The 27,319-nt window shown below is 41.8% G+C and overlaps 2 protein-coding genes across 2 annotated transcripts; both read right to left on the reverse strand.

The window, feature by feature from the left end:
* Positions 1-603: 603 nt before the first annotated feature.
* Positions 604-7,244, reverse strand: LOC118078000 (vomeronasal type-2 receptor 26-like). The gene is made up of 5 exons (XM_060269886.2): positions 7,194-7,244; positions 4,900-5,760; positions 3,635-3,862; positions 2,963-3,089; positions 604-1,502 (listed from the first exon to the last, which is right to left on the reverse strand). The coding sequence occupies exons 1-5, from the start codon at positions 7,227-7,229 to the stop codon at positions 604-606; spliced, it is 2,151 nt and encodes a 716-aa protein (XP_060125869.2). The 5' UTR covers positions 7,230-7,244.
* Positions 7,245-11,075: 3,831 nt separating this feature from the next.
* LOC148683221 (vomeronasal type-2 receptor 26-like) lies at positions 11,076-24,091 on the reverse strand. The gene is made up of 7 exons (XM_088659945.1): positions 23,873-24,091; positions 20,492-20,604; positions 19,591-19,882; positions 17,973-18,827; positions 16,975-17,196; positions 16,533-16,659; positions 11,076-11,977 (listed from the first exon to the last, which is right to left on the reverse strand). The coding sequence occupies exons 1-7, from the start codon at positions 24,089-24,091 to the stop codon at positions 11,076-11,078; spliced, it is 2,730 nt and encodes a 909-aa protein (XP_088516071.1).
* Between the last annotated feature and the right edge of the window lie 3,228 nt (positions 24,092-27,319).

Here is a 27,319-nt window from a genome sequence, read left to right on the forward strand (position 1 = left end):
ATTATATTATATTATATATATTTACATAACAGTATGTAAAGAAGATTGCACATGGGTGGAGGGAAGCAATGGGTTCTTGGGGGAGGGAGATGAGGGCACCAATTGAAAAATTTTAAAGATATATAGAATTTAAGAGATTGAGAATAAGGAATTAAAACAAGGAGACAAATATTAAGGAATATTAAAATAATGGAATCTGAGAAGAGATTGGTATAGTAAATGAAAACATGAGACTCAAGGTTTTGCCATATATGATTTTATTTTGGATGTAAAGTCTTTTGTTGTAAAGATTGTACACTAAATGATTAAAACAATAAAACGCCCCCCCCCCCAAAAAAAAAGAGAAAGAAGGAAAGAAAGAAAACTTAGCTCCCAGTGCAATTAAAATTAATCATGATTTTTAATGGAAATAACCGAATCAACAATAAAGTCCCATTTACTAAAAGAGAAGGCACCATTTCGACCTATGTTTAATTGGAAGTTAATTTGCTTTGAGCTCAACATGATTCCCCTACAGGTGTGATTAAGCTTACATTGAAAATAGACCTGAATCATAAATTTGAACCAAAGAGCTGGCTTAAGGCTATTAGGGATTAACATTCTTTACTTTTTCCTCATAAGCTGTTCTTTGTTGTTCAGTTCTGGTCTTATCAAAATGATGTAACATTTTGGGGTGAAGATGCAACCCAGTAGTCCCAAACTGGAGGCTAAGATAGAGAAGATCTCCACAGCCACCATGGACTTCCCCTTGGTGCTCAGATAGGATGGAATAAAACACAACCAAACACTGCAGAACACCATCATGCTGAAGGTGATGAACTTGGCTTCATTAAAGCTGTCAGGCAACTTCCTGGCTAGGAAAGCCACAGCAAAGCTGACAATGGCCAGGAAGCCCATAAAGCCCAGGACTGAGTAGAACATGATAGTGGAACCTTCATTACACTCCAGTATAATTTCTTGCATCATGGAGTGCATGTCCGTATCTGGGAATGGAGGAGAAGTTACCAGCCACACTGTGCAAATGGTAGCTTGAATAAAGGAGGAGGATAGAACAATGGAGCTGGCCAGATCTTTCCCCATCCAGGTCCTCATATTGGATCCTGGCTTGGTGGCCTTGAAAGCGAGAATCACAATGACAGTTTTGGCCAAGATGCAAGACATTGACACTGAGAAGATGATGCCAAATGCAGCTTGTCTAAGGAGGCATGTCAGCTTTCCAGGTTGCCCAATAAATAGCAAAGCACAAAGGAAGGAGAGAATGAGGGAGATGAGGAGAGTGTAGGTGAGGTTCCGGTTGTTGGCTTTGACTATGGGAGTGTTTCGGTGCTTAACAAATATCCAAAGCACCAAAATTGTGGTGGAAGAAAAAGAGAGGGCAGCAATGGTGATGCTGCCGCCTAAAGATTCTTCATAGGACAAGAAGGTTATATATTTTGGAATGCATAAAGTTTTGTTATTATTTGGATAACGATCTTCTTGACACTGAAAGCAGTCGTCCATGTCTGAAAAAGAAAAGTAAAACAAAGCCAGTGAATGTTCTTCTGTTTCTTCAGGCCTAGCATACAAATGATGACATTTGTTTCATAATTAGAGGGAGATGAGGAGCGTGTAGGTGAGGTTCCGGTTGTTGGCTTTGACTAATTAGAGTTGATTTCCTAGCATGCAATGTCTACTTACAGATGTAGTTATGGGCTTAAAATATGTAGGGGACTGGTCATGAATGCACTGGTCCCACCTCTCACATCCCTGTGCATGTTGACCATGCCCACTCACTGTTACAGCATATATTGAACAGGAAAGGGGTATTCCAGGTGCATTTGGCTTAATGTGTTTCAGTGGCATAGCAGGAGTTGCCAGCACCCGGGGCAGCATGGAGGGGGTGGGTGGGAGGGAGGGAGGGAGGGAGGGAGGGAGGGAGGCAAATGGATTGTGTACACATGCACATTCAACTACCTTGGGCTTTTGAACACCTGAATATCTCCCCAAATGTATTAAAGCACCAGGAAGACCCAAATATGGAAAATGTATATTTTCCTTGCTGTAACAATACAGCATACATAAATAGATAACAATAAATAAGTCCACTTTGACTTTAGACCTTATATAGTCTGCATGTAGTTTAAACAGATTCTTACCAGCACATCCAGACAGTGTTATATTTAATCAGCATTATATATTTTCCACCCCATAAGATGCACCTGACCATAAGACACACCTAGATTTTTAGAGAAGGAAAGGGGGAAAGCCCCGGGTTTTGGGGGATCACCTCACAGTTGTGCAGTTTCTTTTGCAAAGGGAAAAAATCCTGGTTTTATGGAGTTCTGCACAGTTCTGCAGCTTTTTTAGGAAAGGAAAGGGAGCTGTTTCAACAGTTTCCAGACAGATAATCTAATCATCCAGTCAAATGTCGCTGAGGAAACAAACAGCCTTCATCTGCTGAACATTCAACAATGGAGCCCTGGGCAAGGGGCTGGGGCCGGAAAGGGAGCTAGCGATCGCCCACACATTCACTCCATTTCCCCTTACTTTTTAGGAGGAAAAAAGTGTGTCTTATGGACCGAAAAAATGGTACTCTTTATAGTCACCACACACAGAAACACCGGGGGGGGGGGGTAGAGCGAGAGAGATATTATATATATATATATATATATATATATATATATATATATATATATGGCTGATATGAGCAGTTTGGTCAACCCTGCTACGCACACAAATAATTCCCAAATTATGGGTTTCCTTTTTTGTGTGTCATCCCTGGCCATTCTGAAACAACCATATTTTCTGTATGGCCTATAATACTTTTTCCCTATTGGGAACAATAGGACTGGTATAGACACATCAGCAAACCCCACTCCTTCTGGACTTTGAATAAATTTTTAGACTTGAGTGAAATGAATTTCTAATACAACCATCTGCCCAAATGCTTGACATATTCCATTTTAAAAAAACCATTTCTTACCTATCTGGTTTGAAATCTTTCTTTCTGGACATGGAAGACAATCATAGCAACAAGGGGGCTTTCCCTCTTTCTTCTTTCTACTGTAACCCAAAGAGCATTTATCATTGCATAGAGAAAGCGGTTGGGCCTGTTGATAAATGAAAGAGGCTTGTTTTAACAGTTATGGGAAAATAGTGTTTCGAAAGCTCTGTGATGTTTTCGTAAGAAATGGGCGACTGAAGAAGAAGGGGTTGCCATTTATTTGTGCCTACCAATGTATTTTGTGAAAAATTAGTCCAGTGACTGATGGCTGGAGAGAGTTTTGAAAGCTACTGTGTTAAGTTCATCCATGAAATTCCTCAAAAATTCCCCTTTTCTAGATCCCGTAAGTCCCCAACATTTTCACAATTTGAGAATGCGGCCATACATCTTGTTTGGGGGTGGGTGGGAGGAATATCACTAAGTGATGCAGCTAAATAAGCAAGTGGGTGATAAAAGTGTGGGGTGGGGGTGGGGTGGGGGTGTTTGCTTTTCCAGCTTCACTTTCGGTTTCAGAATACCCGACATGCAGAATTTGTAAGCAACACTGGACTAGGCAATGAACTACTTTTGCTTTGCTTTGAGGTTTGTTTGTTTGTTTTAATGCAGAAAATAAGGACATACCTGTAGAAATGTATACTGTACAGGCCCTACCTGGTTAAATCTGTCAGGCCATATGATGATATCATCTGAAATTGCGAACACTTTGTCTGTGGGAGCATTGGGGTCTATCTTTCCCACCTTTACTCTAACAAAAGACTGGTTGGGGAAAATAACCCAGTTGATAATATCAAGTCCACCTAATAATTCCCCATTTTGGTCAAAGGAAATCATTTCCCCGGCACTGTTGTTAAATGAAACACTTCTCAGAAAGTGGAGCATCTAAACAGAGGGGAGAAACACATTGACACCATGACAATGCCGATGAGCAAATTAGAGGCAATATAGAAGAGCAAATAAAAGAGGTGCTGTCATTGTAGATTTGTTCCCTGAGCCAATCTTTGGGCTTATGCAAGCATGAACTAATAAAAAGGTTGAGACTTGCAGGGGGAGAGGAGGGTATGTACTCAATGTCCGCTTAACCTCTTCTGTGCTGAACCAAAACTCTTCATTTGTAGGCTTCAATTCATTGACCCCAGGGTGTCCCAAACTTGGGTATCCAGCTGTTGTTGGATTACAACTCCCATCATCCCTGGCTAACATGACCAGTGGTCAGGTATGATAGGAAGTGTAGTCCAAAAACAGCTGGAGACCCAAGTTCTGGAAACCCTGATTCACCCTATGCTGACTCGCCCAACTGTGTGAACATTCCAATAAGCTCGACCTCCAAAACCTCCACTTATTAGGCAAAATTGCAGTGTGGGAGCTGTGGACATACAGTCAAATATTATTTTGAAAACTTTCATGATCAGGGCTCCCAGTTGCATAGAGAAGCCTTCGCCTGTAAAGCTTCCTATATCTTCAAACAATAGAGAGGTGCCTGAGGTATGAGGTCAATGCCAATGATCTTACAATTAAGAAAGTTAAAGAAAATGAAGAGCGGAATGCTTTAAACAGGCATTGGCAAACTCCGGCCCTCCAGATGTTTTGAGGCTACAGTTCCCATCATCCCTGACCCCTGGTCCTTTTAGCTAGGGGTGATGGGAATTGTAGGTCCAAAACATCTGGAGGGCCAGAGTTTGCCTATGCCTGGCTTAAAAGGTCCACAGGCCACTTCATCTTGGAGCAAATTTTAATTCTAATATAATTATGAAATACAACTTCTGTGTGAGTTTATAATGTCAAATTCTGAACTCATTGAGGAAATTGCAAAATAAGGCAGTGCTAGATGGCCCACCACTAATTTCTAAACAATCGAGGACGGTTTGTTTCTTCACCCATGGATAGGGTGAGATCTATAATAAAGTTCAGAACTTTACCTGCCACGGATGTAGATTAAGAAGCTTCCATTTTCCTTCATCCCCCGTTGCTCTGCGCTTCAATCTGGTTGAATGCATGGCATTGAAAGCATGAGCGATAGCATAGACAGCGTTGTATATGCAATAGCTGTGGCCAGTCATTCTCATTTCAAAAATAGATGCAGGAAGAGTTTCCAGCCTCTCCTCTCCAGTGCAGATTTCATCAACCTCCTGGTCAACCATGGATATGGGGAAGAAACATTCAAATGCCTTTTCCCAGAAGACCCTGATGAAGCCATCTTCTGTTTCAGAAGCAGGATTCCTCATCTGAAGAAATTGATGGAACCCCAGCACCTCCTCTGAGTGGACAGCAAAGGATAGCGCACCATGCAGGATGTCGACATTCCACCTTCTTTGAAGAGGAAGGGACGTGAAAGCCATCTCAGCTGTCATAAGCCATACTTTACCTTGGCTGTTCACCCATATATCATAAAACTGTAAATACTGAATACAATTTCTAAAAACTATCATAGTGTGAGTCTCCCCGTGGAAGACCACCACATTGGCCTTGCTTCCCACGATGACCCTAAATGTTTCAATCGCCTTCTGCAACATTTTTTCAATCTGACTGGAAAAATCTATTTGGGGTAATTTCTCTATGAAGTCAAAGCAGATACCGTTCTTGGAAAACACGGGAAGCATGTTCTGTACAAATATCTCTGTGCTTGCGACACTGAAATAAAGCACTCCAATCCACGTCCACCCAAAATGCAGCAGTAATTGGAGAAGAGCCTTGTGTTGATTGGATGCACTTGGAAACATCCAGTACTCAAACGCAGCTTGGGGGTTGCTGTTGGTTTCTGGAGCGGAGCTATAGGTGAGCTGGAGAAAATCAAGAACAACGAGAAGAGTGGAAAAGGTATTTTCAAAATAATAATAATAATATTGAAATATCATTTTGCAACTTTTTTTTTCTTTTCCCGGCTATGTACACATTAGTGGTTTGAAAAAGCAACGAAGTCATTTCTCCTAGCTGTGTTATGAGCTGCATTTTTTGATGGCCAGTTATTAAGCAGAAGGATTCCCCCCTCTAGAGAGGACCTAGAAATAATAATAATAATAATAATAATAATAATAATAATAATAATTATTTATTTATACCCCGCCCATCTGGCTGAGTTTCAGCAGCCACTCTGGGCGCCTCCCAATTGAGTGTTAAAAGCAATACAGCATTAAATATTTTAAATTTCCCTAAACAGGGCTGCCTTCAGATGTCTTTTAAAAATAGGATAGCTGCTTATTTCCTTGACATCTGATGGGAGAGCGTTCCACAGGGCAGGCGCCACTACCGAGAAGGCCCTCTGACTTATCAAAACACAGTTATTATTTCTCTCATCTATCCCTGTAGGAAGAGAAAACTACTTTGCAGGGTTTCCCTATATATATATATATATAACCTTCCTCTTCTCCTGTTCCCAACACCATTGCAAATCCCTGGAACAATGCTGGATCCGGGGCATTGTGCATATTGCAAAATGGTGATCAGGCTGGAAACTCAGCTGCTGTGTCCAAGGGGCCATTTTCACACATATCTCTTCCACACCCCACCCCAATTCCTATGACTATGTTACTAAGGGACCCTCTTTTTAAAAAAAGAAAGAAAAAAAGTTGATGCAGAGGACTCCCCCCCCCAATGGCTTGGCAGTTAAGATTCCACAATTATGTTTGACCTACATTCCTGCCTGACTCTCTAGCACTGCTTCTGCATTTCTCAATCATCTGAGGTATTTAAGGAGAGGTGGATGTCCACGTGCCAGGAATGCTGTGGGTTCTTGCAGTGAACAGGGAGTTGGACTAATAGAGGTCATAAAAGGAATATTAGGAAGAAGAAGAAGAAGAAGAAGAAGAAGAAGAAGAAGAAGAAGAAGAAGAAGAAGAGGGGGAGGAGGAGGGGGAGGAGGAGGAGGAGGAGGAGTTTGGACTTGATATCCCACCTTTCACTACCCTAAGAGGTCTCAAAGCAGCTCACAATCTCCTTTCCCTTCCTCCCCCACAACAAGAACTCTGAGACATGAGTGAGACTGAGAGACCTCAGAGAAGTGTGACTAGCCCAAGGTCACCCAGCAGCTGCATGTGGAGGAGCGGGGAAGTGAACCCTGGCAGTTTGGAAATGCACATGAAGTCAACTTAAGGATTATTTTCCCTTGGTATATATTTGTTCCTTTAGCAGCATGAAGCCTGAAACTCTATGATACTCCTCTTCCTGCATCCACCCCAGATTTATAAACTCCCAGTTCCTTGGGTAGCCAACTTACACGTGGAATCTTATAGTTGTTCAGAATGACTGCCATGTGGAGACAGACATTAGAGTCAGGTCCCCCAATGACCGCTGCCAAACTGTTCTGGGGTTCACATTTGTAGTTATGGATAAATCTTCCCCGTGTGCAGAGAACTTCCAAAGAGGCTTGAAGTGTAGATCTTGGCTGGAAGTAGTTCTCATAGATGTTTAAACCCAGGGTGAAATTGGGTAAGAGATGAGTGTTGCCATTTATCGCCCTAACAGCAAATACAAAGGCCAGGATGTTCTGGTAATTCTGAGTCAGAAACCTACAAAGGAAGTTTGATTATTTTTTAAGACTGCTTTCCACTTCTATGATAAATATCAAGGTGGTCACATCATGGAAATACAAGACAATATCTAGTGGAGTGAGAGACAATGCTGATCATATTCAGAATGGATCAATTGGAATAAACAGATACTCATTTCAAAGGGTCTCCTCTCAATATGATTTAGTTGGCCGTCACCTATAATCAAGAAAATCCAGCTGTCGTTGGGTTTATTTAATAAATCAGGTCAAAAGATACCTCAAGATCACATGCTCAACAACAGGAACTGATAATAGTGGCCATGAAAACTAAGAAATAAGAGCAATTCTAACATCAAGTGTTAGAAGCTGTCTAAAGTCAATAGCAGCCCAGGTGCCTTCTAAATATGTCATGGGGGTAGCACATGTTCTGACAAGAGTCTCTCAGCCGTGTGCAGCAAGTTCAAGAAATTAAACAGAGCTTACTGTAATGTAAATCTGAGAAATAATGTCAGCAACAGTGAGGTCTCATGATTGATCATACTTACAAATAACAGGATTGAGCTTAGCAATTGTACACTCAACATCAGAAATCATCCACATGGTTAGTGAGAGAAGTAATGTTACAGAATATCTGCATTTATTACTACTTTTAATACTAATATTGTCATCTACTCCACCACAGCAAATAAGAACATACCAAAAGGTAGCGGTAGAGGCAGAATGCCTTTCTAAAAAGGAAGTAAGGAATGCAGTCAGGTCATCCCCCTAACTATTGAATCTACAGCTCATCCTCATAGAAACATCCTGAGATTATTATCTGAAAAGATTTTTATATTATTATTATTACTATCATCATCATCATCAAAACCTGGCTCCGTACATGAGCTCATCAGCTACGTCCTGAGAAGGATGTTTTGTGAATGTTATCTGGTAAGAAGATCTGTAGATCTGCGAAATAATGCACCCAAGGATGAGATCACCTGACTGATAATAGTTGTGAAGACTAGGAGCATGCTCATCCCTGCAAGATTTAAGAACAGGAAGTCTGCAACCAGCTTGAGGCAGCCACACTAATGCCAGTATTCCAAATAGAATCATCTTGGGTGAAAACCATCCAGTAAGAAACCATTTTATCAGTTCCCACATTATCATTTGAGTGCCTGTTAGTTTCCTCATCTGAGCCGAATAATCACTCAGTCAGCTGAGCTCGAAAGCTGGGACTTTCAAGAGTGCAGTTTATTAGCACTCAGACCGATGGCACAGCAGGTGTTAATATCTAGCTTGAGTCAGAATTTACTATTTTGCTAGTGGCCAATAGAATTCCCCATGATATTTGCAGAAGCGGTTGTAATCACAGTTGATTTGAGAATTACTGGGGAGTTAATCACATGTTTAGCATTTACTGTGGAGGTGCATATCAGCAGAGGTCAGTAGGCTTCACAGCCCTCCCCGGTGAGGCAACAATAAGCTCCAAAGCCACTAAAGGCCACTAAAAAAGAGAAGCATTAAGAAACAAGCAAAGACTAACATACCACCCTATACCCAGGGGTCTCAGTGCAGTTCACAGAATAATCTGGCATCAAATGGTAATGGTACCTTAAAAAGTATTCATTTCCTAATCTCAGCCCATGGGGCCATCAGATGATAGGAACAATTGCATTTTCTCTGGTATTCAGGGCCCAAGAAAAGGAGACTTATTCCATAGATCCATAGGCCAACCATTAAATTATGTTAGTGACTAAATCCTGCTGTTGATTTTTTTTAAAAAAAATTTATATTCATTATATAGTAACATTCACATCACCATCACTATTTCCCTTAAGACAGATGTTTTTAAAACATTTAAAAGCCTTTTTGTGGGGGAGAACAATCCTCCTTTTCTTTCATGACACTAGACTTATTCTGGTGGTTGTAAAAACTACGTTATGACAGACCCAATCCTGAGATGTCAAAACACCATTTTGTTTTCTAATTTAGCTGGGGTGTGTAGATAGTTCCAGCCAAAAATCTGGGGAGCCTTCTTGCCCTAGGTCAATCAAGACATTAGCTTTTTTCACCAATTCTGTTTCTCCACTCAAATGTGGATGAACACAAGGCATGCCAAACACGTTGTCTTGCAGGTAGGTAGCCGTGTTGGTCTGACGTAGTCAAAACAAAAATTAAAAAATCCTTCCAGTAGCACCTTAGAGACCAACTAAGTTTGTCATAGGTATGAGCTTTCGTGTGCATGCTAAGGTGCTGCTAGAAGGATTTTTTTTATTTTGTTTCGACTATGTCAGACCAACACGGCTACCTACCTGTAACTGAAACATTGATAAAGATGTTTAATAAGACTGGGCCCAAGACAGAACCCTGTGGCACCCCACTAGTCACTACTCTCCAGGAAGAGGAGGAGCCATTGATGAGCACCCTTTGGGTTCGGTCAGTCAGCCATTTACAAATCCACTGAATGGTAGCATTGTCAAGCCCGCATTTTACCAGCTTCTTTACCAGAATATCATGGGGCACCTTGTCAAAGGCCTGGCTAAAATCAAGATAGGCTATATCCACAGCATTCCCTTCATCTACCAGGCTTGTAATTCTGTCAAAAAATGAGACCAGATTACTCTGACTTGACCTGTTTTTCAGAAACTCATGCTGACTTTTAGTGATCACAGCGTTCCTTTCTAGGTGCTCACAGACCGTTTGCTTAATGATCTGCTCTAGAATCTTTCCTGGTATTGATGTCAGGCTGACTGGGCGGTAATTTTTCTCTACTCAAATGTTTTTCTCCACTCAAATGTGGATGAACACAAGGCATGCCAAACACGTTGTCTTGAACTGCAGGCCCAAAGGAGGGTTTGAGCATGAGAATGGCCAGATCCAATGCTTTATTAAATAAAGGTGTAAACTGACATCAAAGCGTGCAGAGTCACACAGTTCTTAAAGATATGGGACAAGAATTATGGAATATTATGCCAATAATTTGTGATCACAAGTGGAGAGAATGGTGGACACAGATGGGAGAATTTGCTATTATTCAGTATGGAGAAATGGCAGAGGGAATTAATGAAGTAAATTTGATACGTAGGAAAGAACACGGTTGACCTTTACCAGTAATAATAATAATTTGGGATCCCCTCTTGGACTTTTCATGGGAGAAAGAAATGAATGACTTTGAGACACTTTGACTTAAAAGAAATATTATTTAACAGAACGTAGACAAGATGATGTTATCTGGACTGAATGTCTTAATCCCACACACACACACACTTTTTATGTAACCAGCAGATGGAAAATCATTAAGTCCTTTTTCTTTTTCTTAATTGTTTCTTTTCTTTTCTCAATAATTTCTCTTCTTTCTTTCCCGTCTTCTTTCTGCTTCCTTCTCTTCCTCTTCTTGTTTCCTCTCCTTTTTTCTTTTTTGTTGTCTCTCTCTTTCATTTTCTTCTCATGATTGGGGCTGCAATAGTAGTGTAACTTAGCTGAGGATAAGTATATTTGGTTGGGATTGCATTGTGAGTTTCATGGATGACAAGGTAGGTATTTAGCGATGGCTAAATTTCCATGGCTTACAATGCGATTAAATGATGAATAACGTTAGTTGGGTTGAGTACCACATTACAATGATTATTTTCTCCTCTGTATTAGCTGCTCTCTGCTGTTCAACTCAGGCCTAACCATAATTATATAGCTTTTCGGGAAAAAGATACAAACCAGTAAGCCTGCACTGGAGGACAAGATCGAGAAGATCTCTACAGCCACCATGTATTTCCCCTTAGTACTCAAGTAGGTTGGAACAAAGGAGAGCCACACACTGCAAAACACCAGCATGCTGAAGGTGATGAACTTGGCTTCATTGAAACTGTCAGGCAACTTCCTGGCTAGGAAAGCCACACTGAAGCTGGCAATGGCTAGGAAGCCCAAAAAGCCCAGCACAGAGTAGAACATGAGAGGTGAACCTTCAGTACATTGCAGTACAATTGCATCAGGCATTGTGTGCATGTCCAAATATGGGGATGGAGGAGAAGTTGACAACCACACAGTACAAATAATGGCTTGAATCAGGCAGCAGGAAAGAACAATTGAGGTGGCCAGGTGTTTCCCCACCCATTTTCTCATTTTAGACCCTGGCTTGGTGGCCCGGAAAGCTATGACAACAATGATGGTTTTAGCCAGCACACTTGATACAGCCACAGTAAATATGAAGCCAAAAGCAAGTTGTTGGAGGAAGCAGGTTTCCTTCTCAGGTTGGCCAATGAATAGCAAAGCACAAAGGAAGGAGATCAAGAGGGAGATGAGGAGAGTGTAGGTGAGGCTCCGGTTGTTGGCTTTGACTATGGGAGTGTCCCTGTGCATAATGAAGATTCCCAGCACCAGAGCTGTGATGAAAGACAAGGAAAGAGCAAGAAGAGCCAAACCGAGGCCCAATGTTTCTTCATAAGACAAGAAAGTTATATATTTTGGAAGGCATGAATCCTGGCCATTGTTTGGATACTGTCCACCTGGACATTGAAAGCAGGCCACCATGTCTGAAAAAAGAAAATGTAGTTTTCAAAACACGTTTCATTTTGTTCTACATGCTCTGATATTGGAAAAACCCAAATGAAGGCAAAAAAGGTCAAAACATGAAAGAAAATCTTGCACCTAAATGCTCAGAGCTCAGTGGCACAGGAAAATGCCAATGCTGCTTTTTGTCCAAGGGTGCAATGCCTCTGCTGCCATCTTGCCTGAATGTATATATCAAAATATTTGTTTGGTTTTAGTCAAGTGGTATAATATACTGCCCTGTTTAGGGAGGCTTTTAATGTTTAATAGATTATTTTATTTCATTTTTCTGTTGGAAGCCGCCCAGAGTGGCTGGGGAAACCCAGCCAGATGGGCGGGGTATAAATAATAAATTATTATTATAATATTATTATTAAATCAGTCTGTATTCCCTTGTTAATGATCACCATCAAATTGAAATGATTTATAGTTTATCAGCTCCATCTGGTACGCAGGCTGAGTCCCTACCTGCCCACTGACTGTCTCTCCAGAGTGGTGCATGCTCTAGTTGGGCTTCCGGTTGACCGCGCCATCTTGACCAGACGGGGGTCCGTTCAGCGGAGCGGACCTCGGCGCCTCAGAGGTGGAGGGAATCGCTCCAGCGAAGCGAAACCTCCTAAAAAGCCCCAAATCGAGCTTTTTGGGGACAGATTTTGCCTGGCGGCGCCAAAAGCGGGTTCTCTCCTCCCCGGATCGGCTTTGTTTAAGCCCCCGAGAGCGAGGAGATGAACCGCGGCGGACAGGCTGACATTGCTGCTCTGAGAGCGTGAAGCTGCGTGTCTGGGAAGTGGAGGCGGCCAATTCTTCTAAGAAAATTCAGCAAAAGATCAGACTGTGAGTAATCTGGATTGTTTGGAATTAAAGTTAAGGTAATTTGCTTAAGGAAGTGAGGTTAAAAAACGGAAGCCGACCTCCTTCTAATGATGGGCGAAAGAAGCAGTTAAGAAAATACCCGATGCCAAGATAATTTGTGGATTTGCTGTATTTATGAATCTCCAAGAACTGTATTGAAATCCCCTCCCGTGAAAGGGCTAAGGGGAGAGCGGATGATTTTTTAAGAAAGGAAAACCTCTTCCTACCGCTGGGACCAGCAGCCCCGACAGACTTTTTAAGATTAGTGAAAGAGGGAGAGTGGAAACAATGTTGACAAATTGAACGGACAGAATTATTTATGAAATCTCCCTCCGGACAATTATAATTTGGAAATAATATTTTTTCTTTAACTTGGAATATATTGTAACCAGTTTGGGGAAATGGCGACGGTGGAAGAAATGTAACCACTTCCTGTGCTTTGGAATAACACTGTGTCCTTGAGAGGAGCACAAAAATGTCAACAAGTGACTATTCAACTGAATTCAAAGAAAAAACTCTGAAACTCTTATGGGAACTTACAATCGGAATGCACAAAGACAATTTACAAATAGGAGAGATGGAACAACTTCTCCAAGGGGACAAAGGACAAGAAACGTTAAAAGAAGGATCTAAAGAAGAAATAGTGGGAAATCAAGAACTATGTCAATTCTCGGATCAGGGGGAAGTTTGCAGTGAAAAGAAAGATGAAAAAGTTTTGGAGGAAGGGTGTCAGAGAAATGGTGCTCCCTTAGAAGGGGGAGCACAAATTATGTTCGGACTTCAGAATTCCCATAAGAAACAAAGACTTTGGGAAGAGATAAACTACATTGAGTGGACTATTCAAATAAGAAAAGGGCAACAGGGAGGGAATATAAAATTTGGACATGTAAAAAGCTGCAGAAAGGGAGTGGGGTGAATGGAAAACGGTTTTATGTTTTAAGGCTGTCTAAAATGGTGTTGAAACTGGCTTACGGACTTTGGAATTTTCTCGAAGGGATGTGCTGGGAGCAGGGGGGGAGAGCTCAAGTTAGAAAGAAAAGATATAAAATGGAATGAGAAAATAGAATATAGAATTTATAAAATTATGAAAGTTCTTGCAGAAAATTTAGGCAAGGGGAGAAAAGTAGATTAGTAGATTAAAGTAGTTTTTTTTCTTTTTAGATTAGAAATGAGTTTATTGGTATAGCTAAAAGAGTGATTTGGAAGGGATAGCTGGGTGCTTTACCCTCTCCTATGGGTCATCTTCGTTCTGGGGCTCCTTGGTGGCAGGGGGGGGCTGCCGGAGTGGAGGGAACGGGGGGAGGGGGGACTCAGCTGGAAAAAGACCATCCTCTGCTTCTCTTTTGCGCCCTGGAGGCTCTCAGTGGCAGGGAGAGTTCTGGGATGCGGGGGGAAGGAGGGAATGGAAGGAGATATATAAATTTAAAAAGTAAATAATAGATGATTTCAGTAAATAGCTAAATAGATAAGTATAGTAAATAGCTAAATAGATAAGTTGATTTGGTAAACGAAAAATCAATAAAGGGGGGGGGGGTCTGGGGAAGCCCAAAGGATAATGATTAGGAAAAAAGATATGGTATAAAAAAAAAATTTCCCCTTTTTTTTCTTTTTCTTTTTTTTTTTATTGATGCTGAGTGTTTTGTTTTTATTTTTATTTTTATTGTTCTTTTTTATGCATAATTGGATAGATAGGGGGGGACATCCCCTGCCTCTCTCCTTTCCATCCTGGAGCTTCTTGGTGGCAGGGGGAGGCTCTGGGGGAGGGGAGGGAGGGGGGAGGGAAACCCAACTATAAAATGGACCACTCCTGATTGCCCACTCTTCAGGGGATTCTCTTGTGGGAGGAGGGGGCTCTTGGAGGGGGGTGGGAGAGGGTGGAAAATATGCTTTGTATGTACATGCTTTTTGTTTGTTTTATTAGTATGGAAAACCAATAAAAATTTATTTTTTTTAAAAAAAAGATTATTGTGTTTTATTCTTCTGTTGGAAGCCGCTCAGAGTGGCTGGGGAGATCCGGCCAGATGGGCGGGGTATAAATAATAAATTATTATTATTATTATTATTATTATTATTATTATTGTTTATACTTAACAAATCTGAATTACAATTGACAATGCAAACAGAATGATTCTTTCCTCTATAAATCATTTCAGTTTGATGGTGATCGTTGACAAGGGAATACAGACTGATTTAATAATACAGGGTTGCCTTCAGATGTCTTCTAAAAGTCTGGTAGTTGTTTTCCTTTTTGACATCTGTTGGGAGGGTGTTCCACAGGGCAGGTGCCACCACCGAGAAGGCCCTCTGCTTAGTTCCCTGCAACTTGGCTTCTCGCAACAAGGGAACCACAAGAAGGCCCTCGGTGCTGGACCTCAGTGTCCGGGCAGAATGATGGAGGTGGAGACGCTCCTTCAGGTATACTGGACCCAGGCCATTTAGGGCTTTAAAGGTCAGCACCAACAACACTTTGAATTGTGCTTAATTGTGCTTAATTGGTTTAATTCACACTAAAATGGGACTGCTTGTTTGTATTGGTGAAAGGGCTTAACTCGAGGATTCCATTGAAGCTAAAGGTAAAAGGTAAAGGACCTGGACGGTTAAGTCCAGTCAAAGGCAACTATGGGGTTGTGGCGCTCATCTCGCTTTCAGGCTGAGGGAGACGGCATTTGTCCGCAGACAGCTTTCCGGGTCATGTGGCCAGCAAGACTAAACCGCTTCTGGCGCAACAGGATACCATAATGGAAACCAGAGCGCATGGAAACACTGTTTACATTCCTACCTATTTATCTATTTCCACTGGTGTGCTTTCAAACGGCTAAGGTAGGCAAGAGCTGGGACAGAGCAACAGGAGCTCTGTGTGGATTCGAACACCAACCTTCTGATCGGCAAGCCCAAGAGGCTCAGTAGTTTAGACCACAGTGCCACCCGCATCGCTTGAAACTAAAGAACAGCAAGAAGAGCTCTCTCTGAGATTTAACCAAGTTGATAATTAACTGGTTGTTGTTCTCTAGCAGTTAACATGTGAGTGAATAACATTAAATCAGGTGATAAGGGTTTTTGGTTGCAAATCTCCATTTTGAAAGGAGTTACCTTTGCATTTCTTTGTTTTCAAACTTTGTGGAGTGAGGATGTAAATGAAGCTCTCCAAGTAAGTAGCTCCAGGCTAAAGCAGCTGGATGGCAGGCAGTGAAGCCTGTGTGTGAGTGTGTGCGAGAGAGCTGTTTGTCAGCTTTGAATATAAATTAAAGTTATTTCTAAGCTCGACAGCACAAGGTATTGTGAGGATATTTTTGATGTATCATTGATGTTTTTGTTTTGTTTTTGAAGAACGTTCTGCTAGCAAACTTTTTAATTAAACATATGGGCCTTGACAATATTTTTATTCCAAAAGGACTCCATTTTCATGTATCCAGTTGCTTCAAACTGTTCAATATTAGCATCTCCAATAAAAATTGCCTATTCATTCTTCCTGAAATAATACAAGAACTGAAAACACTGCTAACCTTTGGAGTTCACTTTTTTCTGAGCTTTGTTATAGAGTTCTAATCCAAAAATCAGTATGAAAATATATGGAAAACTGAACTACAAACATTTTTTAGCATCATTAGATAAATGAGTTTCAGCCTGATATGCATCCAGTGGACTACATGCTATACTTCTGAGAACTTTATACATTATCATGATTACCCTTCTGGTTGGAGATCTTTCCTTCTGGACATGGAAGGCAATCATAGCAGCAAGATGGCTTCCCCTCCTTCTTGCCCTTTCTATAACCTGGATGACAATTGTCATTGCACAGAGAAATGGGACGCGACTGTCAATAAAGGAAAGCACAGAATATTTTAACATTCAAAAAATAGATTTAGATAGTTTGTATCATATAGTTTAATCTACAGCTGAGAACGAGATTGAGGTTGGCATGGCATGGCATAATAAATTTGCTTGAGTCTTAGGAGTTACTTTCTATGCAGGACTGATTGCACTTCCACCTTGGTTGTGTTTAAGATAAATGAGCTTCATCTAGCTGACATGAGAAGAGGCAAAGTTGGTTCCAATTCTGAAGAATAAACCATTTTTAAAACTTTGGGGAAATAATGGGAACCATCTGTAAAGTTTTGTGGACCCTTACCTGGTTATAGATATTGGGCCATACAATGGCATCCTCATCAATAGTGAATGCTTGAGGAGCATCTGGGTCTATGTTTCCAACTCTGACTCTAAGAAAAGATTGATTTGGGAATGTGACCCAATTTATAATATCAAATCCAGCTTGTAAGGCCCCCTTTTGATCAAATGAAACCTTTCCCCCAGCACTGTTGTTAAATGAAACATTTCGTAGAAAAAATTGAAGCTAAAGGGAAGAAAGAGAGAGAGAGATCTTAAGAGAGAAGCAAGGCAAGAATACAACACACTTCAAACTAGGATCAATGGGCTCTTTAAATGATTAGTGCAGGATGTGGCAGTTCATTGTTCCAAGCAAGAAGCCAGTGATGTTCTCCTCCACAGTACTATGAGCTCAAGCAGGGCAAACCCCATTGCCCCACCATGTTCTTTATCTTCTGGAGGCTACTGAACATGCTTCGGTGTGTGAGGAGTTGCTTTCTTGTACTATTAAAAATATGTGCCTTTTCTGCATATTGTGGAGTTAACCAACATGAAAAACAAACTTCGGCCACAGTGACATTAACCAAACAGTATGAAGGTGCAAAGACCAGCTTATTCATTGGGTGCTTATGACCCTCAGAATTGTCTCCTGGAACATGGCAGGCTGGTTCACCTACCTGCCCACTGCCCAGGAGTCTGGATATCTATTTCATCAAGCATTTGACTTTATCATGCTCCAAGAAACTTGGATGGCCAAATATCCAGTAATAGGTAGATATTGTGCAGTCAAATTAGAGGCCACTGCACGTCTTGGTCCTGAAAGAATGAAGGGTGGCTCTGAGAGGCAGGTCATCAAGTTGATATGCTTAGGTATTTTCAAAATAACCAGTGTTTAATGTGTTTACTGTGAGCAAGAAACACCAGAAAAGAAGTTGAAAAATGGGTCAGTGAGAAACCATGTCTGTCGCTGCCCCAAACCCAGACTTGGCACAGAGAGTGACCACTCTTCTCTTTGTGTTTTACCTGCCATGGAAGTTCAGTGAGAAACTTCTTTCTCTGTCCTCCGGCAATTGCTTTCTTTTTGGACTTGGACAAATCCATGGATTGCAGGGCATGGACCATAGCATAAACAGCCAGGTAGATGTTGTAACTGTGAGCAGTTGCACTCATTTCAAAAATGGATGCTGGAAGAGTGTCTAGCTTCTCCTTCCCTGTGCAGAATTCCTCATTTGCCATGTCTACCTTGGTGTCAGGGAGAAGACAGGTAAATGTATGCTCCCAGAATACTCTCAGAAATTTGTCTTCTTTTTCTGAAATGGGGTTCCTGTTCTGAATAAATTTACGGAATCCTAACACCCCTTTAGAGTGAACTGCTAAAGATAGAACACCATGGATGAAGTCTATGTCCCACTGTCTTTGCAACGGAAATGATGTGAAATCCATTTGAGCTGTCATAACCAGGAGTTTTGCATTCTTTTGGCCACTACTGAATTCCCAAAACTCAATCAATGTCCTCAAGACCAGCATGGTCTGAATTTCACCATGCACAACCACCACACTGGCAGTGCTCGCCATGATTCCCACAGTCATGTTGATCCCCTTGTCCGCAATTACACCAGAAGCACTGGAAGATCCTTGTTTCGGTAAACGTTCTATGAAGGCAAAGCAGATGCCTCTTTGGGAGAAGCTGGGAAGCACATTCTGCACAAACCTCTCTCCGTTGTCATCATCCAGATAAACTACCCCAATCCATGTCCACCTGAAATGAAGAAGTAACTGGAGAATCCCCATATATTGGTGAGCCCCATTTGGGAACATCTGTTGGATGAAAGCACCTTGTTTTTCAGTATCCAGTACTGGTGCGGAACCATATGCAAGCTAAAGAAATATTAACATAAAACAGTAAAGTTCTCATCATATTATCATGTTCTTGTAGGTTAATGTGTGCATCTCCGGCAAAACAGCTACTACCAAAGCATAGTGCTTCTCACAAAGTATCACCTAAGAAGCATCAACCTTTTCTTTTGAACCTTCTGCCAATCTGTTGTTGTTTAGTTGTTTAGTCGTGTCTGACTCTTCGTGAACCCATGGACCATAGCACGCCAGGCACTCCTGTCTTCCACTGCCTCCCGCAGTTTGGTCAAACTCATGTTCGTAGCTTCGAGAACACTGTCCAACCATCTCATCCTCTGTTGTCCCCTTCTCCTAGTGCCCTCAATCTTTCCCAGCATCAGGGTCCAGATCTGCCAATCTAACATCTTAAACTCTGATGGTACCATAGATCAATGCCAAAGGGGTTTGCTGCTCATGCAACAGGACTTTGTGTCTCTCTCATCCTCTGTGTAGCCTCCAGCATGCCCCCTGGGTTGCGCAAAAAAGGCCCTTTCACAATGCACCTGAAGGCTGGGATGGTGTGTGTGTGTGTGTGTGTGTGTGTGTGTGTGTGTGTGTGTGTGTGTGTACTCTGAAACAGAAATCTCTGTTTTTGCCAAATGGATCTGAGATAATGTAGACATTCTCCCTATAGTCAAGTTTTCCTGCAAGGCTTCCAGTGTGATTTCAGCCACATCCATTATAACCTCCAAACCACATCTAAAAAGCAAGAGAAGCAACCTGTGGTTTGCTCATAGATCCTGCTTACCTGTGGCATCTTGTAGTTGCTCAGGATGGTTGCCATATGGAGGCAGACATTGGAATTAGGTCCCCCAATGACTGCTACCGGATTGCTACGGGTGTCACACTTGTAGTTTGGGATAAAATTTTCCTGAGTCGAGAGAAGTTCCATTGACGCTTGATAGGTTCCACTTGCGCTGAACTGGCTATTATAGATCTGGAAGCCCAAAGTGATGTTGGGTAAGAGTCGAGGGTTTAAATTGATTTCGCTTACAGCAAATGCCAAGGCCAAAATGTGCTGGTAGAGCTGGGTCAGTACGCTGTAAGGAGAGTTACATGCCACAAAATGGTTCATCTGCTTCAGATTATATTTGGCACAGTTCTATACATTACATACTTAACTGTGGCATTTCATCAAGCTATGTATTACAGCTCATATACAGGAAAGAGCTGTTGACTGTGGTAAGGCAGCCACTGGCATTTTATCCCCTTTACTCTTCCCAATATGCATCTAAAGAAGGCCAAGTTTGAATAGCAATTAGGGAGGCTTTGTATTTCTTAAATCAGGTCTATTCCAATTCTTGAAATTATCAGATACCATATATTTAACAACAGAAGATATACTGAAAGTACCAGGATGAATTTAAAACCATAGGGTTGGTAATGATTGCCTGTAAACTCTTATCCAATCCAGAATATCTAATAGACAATACAGTTTAAAATGTCATTCCCCTACAATTTAATAGTAATAATAAAAATAAAAATAATTTATTATTTTTTTCCCAGCCACTCTGGGTGGCTTCCAACAAAATATTAAAATACAATGGTCTGTTTAACATTAAAAGCTTCCCTAAACAGGGCTGCCTTCAGATGTCTTCTAAAAGTCTGGTAGTAATATATTGGAACAGTTATATTTTATAACTCCTTACATGATATCACCAAAGAGCTCAGTAGAGGGAGGTTTTTGAAATGTCATTGGACTTGAAAACACAAAGTTTTGTGAAGAGATGCCAGCAATATTGAGATCTCCAGGCTGATAATACTTGTGGAGAATAGGAAGAGGGTCATTGATACTACATTTAGCATTTGGAAGCTTGCACACTGCTTGAGGCAACAGCACAAATACTAACACAACTAACACCATCATTTTATATTAAGATCCGATTTCTAGAAAGAATTCCACCTATTCCAACATTGCTATTCAAGGAGCTGTGAATCCTGGAATTAGATTCAAATGGCAACTTATTCAGCATATGTGACAATTTGCATTTCAGAATGACGGGGCTCTGCCTGTCTCTTTCTCTTTTCTGAATGTTGCAAAGGGATATGGATGGTTTATTCAGTGCCAACAGATAGTTTTCCTCATGACCATGGACAATCCCCAGGAACTTTGAAAACAAGGAGAGGAGAATTAATCATAGTTAATTTGATAATTACAGAGGAGATAATAAACTTATTATGCAGTGTGAAGTTGCAGCAAAGAGATTGATTAAGTTGTGTCTGTTTCTAGCCTTAGTTCTAAGTTTCACAGGAAATAATACAAACCTATATTTCACTGTTGGTTTGTAATTTTGCTAGTTCCCACTACACGTCTCCAGGGAATTAGAGAAAATGCAATCACAGTTAACCTGGTAATTAGAGGGTAAATAATCACTACTCAGACTTCCAGGTTCTCTGAGACATGAAAAAGAAAACATGTTTAACTCGGCATAATTTTCTTCTCTATAAGAAAAATGAGGTATTCAAAGAAGAGTCTTTCAAATAAAAATCATTGTGCAATATATTTATATGTAGAGCTGTGTTAAAACCTTTTTTTTTAAAAAAAAAGCAGTTGTCCAACATAAAGCAGTCTCCCTTCAGTTTTCATCTAAAAGGGGGCATACACCTCCCAAAACTCATGTTATTTCATATGTGTGATCACTATGTCTGCCAAAATGAAACATTTTTACAAAGTTTCCCATATGATGGAAACACGAAAGGGGAGCGAAAGTTGCAGGTGTAGTTTTGTGATTTACAGGCCAAGTTCCTTATCCGGTTGCCTATATTCTGTGCTGTTTCATCAGAGCAGAAATGTTTTGGTAGGATTGTAGTATTCTTAGAATCAGAGAATTGTGGGTTGGGAGGGAATATGCAGGAATATCCAACTGTCCCATGCAGGGATAGAACCTGTGACCCTGACTTTATCAGCACCACACTCTAGCCAACTGAACTATCCAGCTGGATGATAAACTACCTGTTACCCAGTTATATTACCCAACAAGCCTTGCTGGATCTGACTTGGAGTCCATCTAGTCTAGCCTCCTGTTCCCACATAAACCAGTTCTTTATGAGACACCCACAATACGAGTGTAAGTTCAGCACTTATATACAGTGGAACCTCGGTTTACGAACACCTCGGTTTGCGAATTTTCGGTTTACGAATGCCGTGGACCCATCTGGAACAGATTAATTCACTTTTCATTACTTTCAATGGGAACGTTCGCTTCATTTTATGAACGCTTCAGTTTAAGTACTCCGCAGACCGTCTGGAACAGATTAATCCACTTTCCTTTACTTTCAATGGGAAAGTTCATTTCAGTTTATGAACGCTTCAGTTTATGAACAGACTTCTGGAACCAATTGTGTTCATAAACTGAGGTACCATTGTATTGTTGCAGGGGGAAAAGGGGGTTATTTGTCAACAAAAAGTGAGTGGAGGCAGGAACCAGGAGAAGGAAAGCAAGGAAGATCTTTATTTGTCTTGTAACAGAGTACCCCCACCCCCCCGCAAAAAGGCATGGACCCAGAACAAAGGTGTGTTGCAACTTTTAAATACATTAGAAATTGCCCAGTCCCTTAGACAAAGACCGCCCAAAAGCATCAAATAAAGAGGTGGTCTACAACAGAAATTTGAGAGTGTAGATTGTCTCCCGTCTGTCAAGATAATCTGATAAGGTTTGCTGGTTGCCTTCACCTTGGCAAGTCTGGGCCATGCTGTTGAAATAGTAAATACCTTAGTTCTTGAATCCAATTAACAGACCTACCCTATTCATTCACAAAATATGTCCTTTTGGCAGGATTTGAAGAATTTGTAAGTGAAAAGAACTATTGGGAGAGGTTTTTCCAAGACATTTCCTTCTGCAGATAAAACATTTGGGGTCATTAAGAGTCAAGTTGGCTTCAGGAGCTAGTCAGGAAGGGCTGGGCGATGGGCTTTGCGGGTTGGTGAATGATTTTCCCTGTGAGGGAGCCGTCCCAGACCCGCTGAAAGAGGCGGTTATCAAACTGCTTCTGAAAAAAAAACATCTTTAGATGCGGGCAATATGGCCAACTATTGCCCAGTCTCAAATATTCCATTCATGGGCAAGGTGGTTGAGCTAGTGGTTGCTGAACAACTCCAGGCACGCCTGGAAGAAGTGGACCATTTGGATCCCTTCCAGTCAAGATTCAGGCCTCATCATGGGACTGAAACTACCTTGGTCGCACTGGTTGATGATCTCTGGTAGGCTAGGGACAGAGGAGAGAGCTGTTTCCTAGTTCTGCTGGATCTCCCAGTGGCTTTTGATACCATCAACCATAACATCCTTCTGGACCATCTAGAGGGGTTGGGAGCTGGGGGCACTGTCATACAGTGGTTCCACTCTTTCCTCCTGGGACGTGTTCAGAAAGTGGTGGTGGGGAATGAGTGTTCAGACCCCTGGGCTCTCACTTGTGGGGTGCCTCAGGGTTCCGTCCTCCCCCCCATGCTTTTCAACATCTACATGCAGCCGCTGGGAGAGATCATCGGGGGGGGGGGCTTTGGGCTGGGTGTTCATCAAAATGCGGATGATACCCAGCCCTACCTCTCTTTCAAATCAGAACCAGTGAAGGTGGTGAAGGTCCTGTGTGAGTGTCTGGAGGCGGTTGGTGGGTGGATGGCGGCTAACAGATTGAGGTTGAATCCTGACAAGACAGAAGTACTGTTTGTGGGGGACAGGGGCGGGCAGGTATGGAGGACTCCCTGGTCCTGAATGGGGTAACTGTGCCCCTGAAGGACCAGGTGCACAGCCTGGGAGTCATTTTGGACTCACAGCTGTCCATGGAGGTGCCGTTTAATTCTGTGTCCAGGGCAGCTGTCTATCAGCTCCATCTGGTACACAGGCTGAGACCCTACCTGCCCGCGGACTGTCTAGCCAGAGTGGCGCATGCTCTAGTTATCTCTCGCTTGGACTACTGCAATGTGCCCAGAAACTACAACTAATCCAAAATGCAACACAGCTCTGGTGCTGGCAGTCTTCCTTAAGCAGCAGGACACTCCCATCGTCAAAGCCAACAATCGGAGCCTCACCTACCTTCTCCTTGCCTCCCTCCTCCTTGGCTTCCTCTGTGCTTTGCTGTTCATTGGACAACCCAGTAAAATCACCTGCCTCCTCAGACAAACAGCTTTTGACATCGTCTTTTCGATAGCAGTCTCTTCCGTCTTGGCTAAGACTATTACAGTGGTTGTGGCTTTCATGGCCTCCAAGCCAGGAAACATCTTCCGGAAATGGGTGGGGAAAAGATTGGCACATTCCGTCGTACTGTGTTGCTCCCTCGTTCAAGTCGTCGTTTGTGCTGTTTGGTTGGTTTTTTCTCCCCCATTCCCAGATTTGGACAGTCACTCAGTGCATGGAGAAATCATCGTTGAATGTAATGAAGGGTCAGTCACCAAGTTCTACTGTGTCCTGGGTTATATGGGCTTTCTAGCCACTGTCAGGTTCACGGTGGCTTTCTTTGCTAGGAAGTTGCCAGACAGTTTCAATGAAGCCAATTTCATCACTTTCAGCATGTTAGTCTTCTGCAGTGTGTGGCTTTCCTTTGTTCCAACCTACCTGAGCACCAAGGGGAAATACATGGTGGCTGTGGAGGTCTTCTCCATCCTGTCATCTGGCTTAGGTTTACTGAGCTGCATCTTTTCCCCTAAATGCTACATTATTATTTTTAGGCCTGATCTAAACAAAAAGGAGCAGCTAATAAGGAGGAAATGTTAAACTTCTAAAAAATCAGATAAATTCATATGTGGCTTTATACAGAGTATGATTGTATCCTATCCTGTTGAAACCTTTGATCTACTCTCCTCACATGCATCAAAGTAAGAAAGGGTTGAAATAGCAATTTAAAATATTTACCATGGCACAAAATTTTCCTTACAACCAAACACTTGTAGGGTGGAGGTCGTTGTAACTTTATTGAGCTTATTAAGTGGTGTACAATGTAAAGAAACCTTATATCACTGGGGGGGATTTATAACCAATAATAAAACAGCATAGAAAAACAGATCTGTAATTGTATCCTTTTTCATGTGATCTAAGCTAAACACCTCATGACAGAGCTAGCTGAGATACATTCTCAGTTAATCATTAGACTTTCAGAGTTCAACTCTATGCTCAGTTGGGAGAGCATGAGACTTATAATCTCAGGGTCGTGGGTTCCACCCCACATTGGGCATAAGATTCCTGCATTGCAGTGGTTGGACCCTCATGGCCCTTTCCAACTCTATGATTCTATGATTCTGTGGGAACAAGAATTCATTCAGAAAAAACAGGGTTTGATCCTATGAATCAGGGAAAGTCTGCACAAAATCACAGGGCTGTTGTTGTTGTTGTTGTTGTTGTTGTTGTTGTTGTTGTTGTGTGTTCTTTACAAGATTTCAGTACATTCTCATACCCCCAAACACCCTAACAGACATATAGAGCATATAGACAATATAAGGACAGAAAAACCTTATAACTATTAAAATACAGGGTTTTTTGGTTGCTCATAGATCTGCATTGCTGTGCTACAGATCTTTTTTTTTTTTTTTAACATAATTTTTATTGATTTTTACAAATTACAAAAGATGGTACATACATAAACACCTTTTCCACCTTCTTCCCACCCCCCTCCATGGGTCCTCCCCTGCCACAGAAGTATCCCACGCAGGTGATCAGTCAGAAGTGGTCCATTTTATGATTGGGTTTCTGTCCTCCTCCCCCTCCCCTGCCCCCCAAGCCCCCCCCTGCCACCAGGGAGCTCCAGTGAACCAGGGCAGTACGCAGGAGTACATCCATCCAACCATCTATTGTCATACCAAAAAAAAGAAAATACAAAAAGAGAAAAAGAGAAAAAAGAGAAGAGGAAAAAAAAAAGACAAAAAGGAAAAAAGACAAAAAAAAATTCATCATAATTGTTAAATTCATAATTGTTAAACCATATTTTGTGGGCTTCCCCACCCTCCCACCCTTCCCCGGTTTTCCTCCCTTATTTATCATCTTCAACAGTTTCATAGTTCATATTTTATAACATACCCCTTTATATCTTGTACCACTTTTAAACTATTATCATTTTCGCCTATTGTCCAATCACTGAGAAATCAAACTCCCATTTTTTCTTCCCGTGCCTAATTTTTACCCCTCTATAGGCCTCCATATTTTCACCTTTTTCCAGAATCAATTCACTTTTTAAACCTATAACTATTCCCAAACTAACCTTACACCCCCCGAGTACCTGCTCCACCCCACCAATCCAGCAAGTTCCATAGTCAGCAGTCCAGTTATAGTCCTATTAACCCATCCTTACAATCACCACTTCACTTTCCCTTCACCCCACCCCCTGTTTGCAGTCTTTTGCCATCCAGGCCTCCATATCAGACCCCTGAGCTTCTTCTCTTCTCTGCTTAATTTTTCCTTCTTCCCTGTGGTCATTCTGGAGTTCCAGTAAGTCCAGTCGTGCCCCCCTCGAAGGGGAGGCACTCCATCCAACTTTTTGTAGAGTAAAATCATCATTTTTTTCGTGATGGGCTTCATTTTGTGTTAAATCATCACAGTCGTCATCATTGTCATTCTCACATTCATCTTCTTCAGTTTCAAAAGCTTCATCTTCTAGGAAATCATATTCTGTCATCACAATCTGGAATTGTTGCTGTAACACTAGCCGTTGTGTCTCCTCTTGACATAGTTCTATTCTTGCTTCCCACATTAAGGTCAAAACAGTCCGCTGAAACTCAGGCGGGTACCTTTTTGTTGACATAGTTCAGTCCTGTCAAGGTCAAAACTTGTCACATGGGGTGGAATATGATCGCAGTCTATTTTCTCGACTCCATTTTAACAAGCTGGCTGCATTCTTAAAAATAAAGTTCGAACTCACATTTCAAAAGCATATAAACCAAAAAAAAATTTCCAAAAAGTCCAGAGATAAAGATAGAAATAAAATTTAACTATAAATCCTGGTCAGCTCACTGGGTTTTCTGGGCTGCCGGCTCCCGAGAAAAAGAAAGGTCTTTCTTAGTCTTAACTTCATTCTGCAGGGCAATCACAACAGTCTCTCTCCCCTTTTACCCTGCATTTAGGGGAGATTCTCTTTGATGCCTTTGAGGAATCCTTTTAAGTTAAAATCTTCTGTTTACGGCTTCGGGTTTCTGTTTACTGTCTCTTATGTTACCGTGGGGGGGGGTGGCTTCCTCTTTTCCCCTCTCTCCCAGGTCCAAATTGTTGCCTTAATTTACATTCCAAAGAATCCAAATTACTCACAGTCTATTCATTTGCTGAATGTTCTTTGAAGAATTGGCCACCTCCACTTCCCAGACTCGCAGCTTCGCACTCTCAGAGCAGCAATGTCAGCCTGTCCGCCGCGGTTCACCTCCTCGCTCTCGGGGGCTTAAACAAAGCCGATCCGGGGAGGAGAGAGCCCGCTTTTGGCGCCGCCAGGCAAAATCTGTCCCCAAAAAGCACGATTTGGGGCTTTTAAGGAGGTTTCGTTTCGCTGGAACGATTCCCTCCACC

Source organism: Zootoca vivipara, chromosome 16, assembly GCF_965207765.1.
Source record: "Zootoca vivipara chromosome 16, rZooViv2.hap1.1, whole genome shotgun sequence".
Taxonomy (NCBI): Eukaryota; Metazoa; Chordata; class Lepidosauria; order Squamata; family Lacertidae; genus Zootoca; species Zootoca vivipara.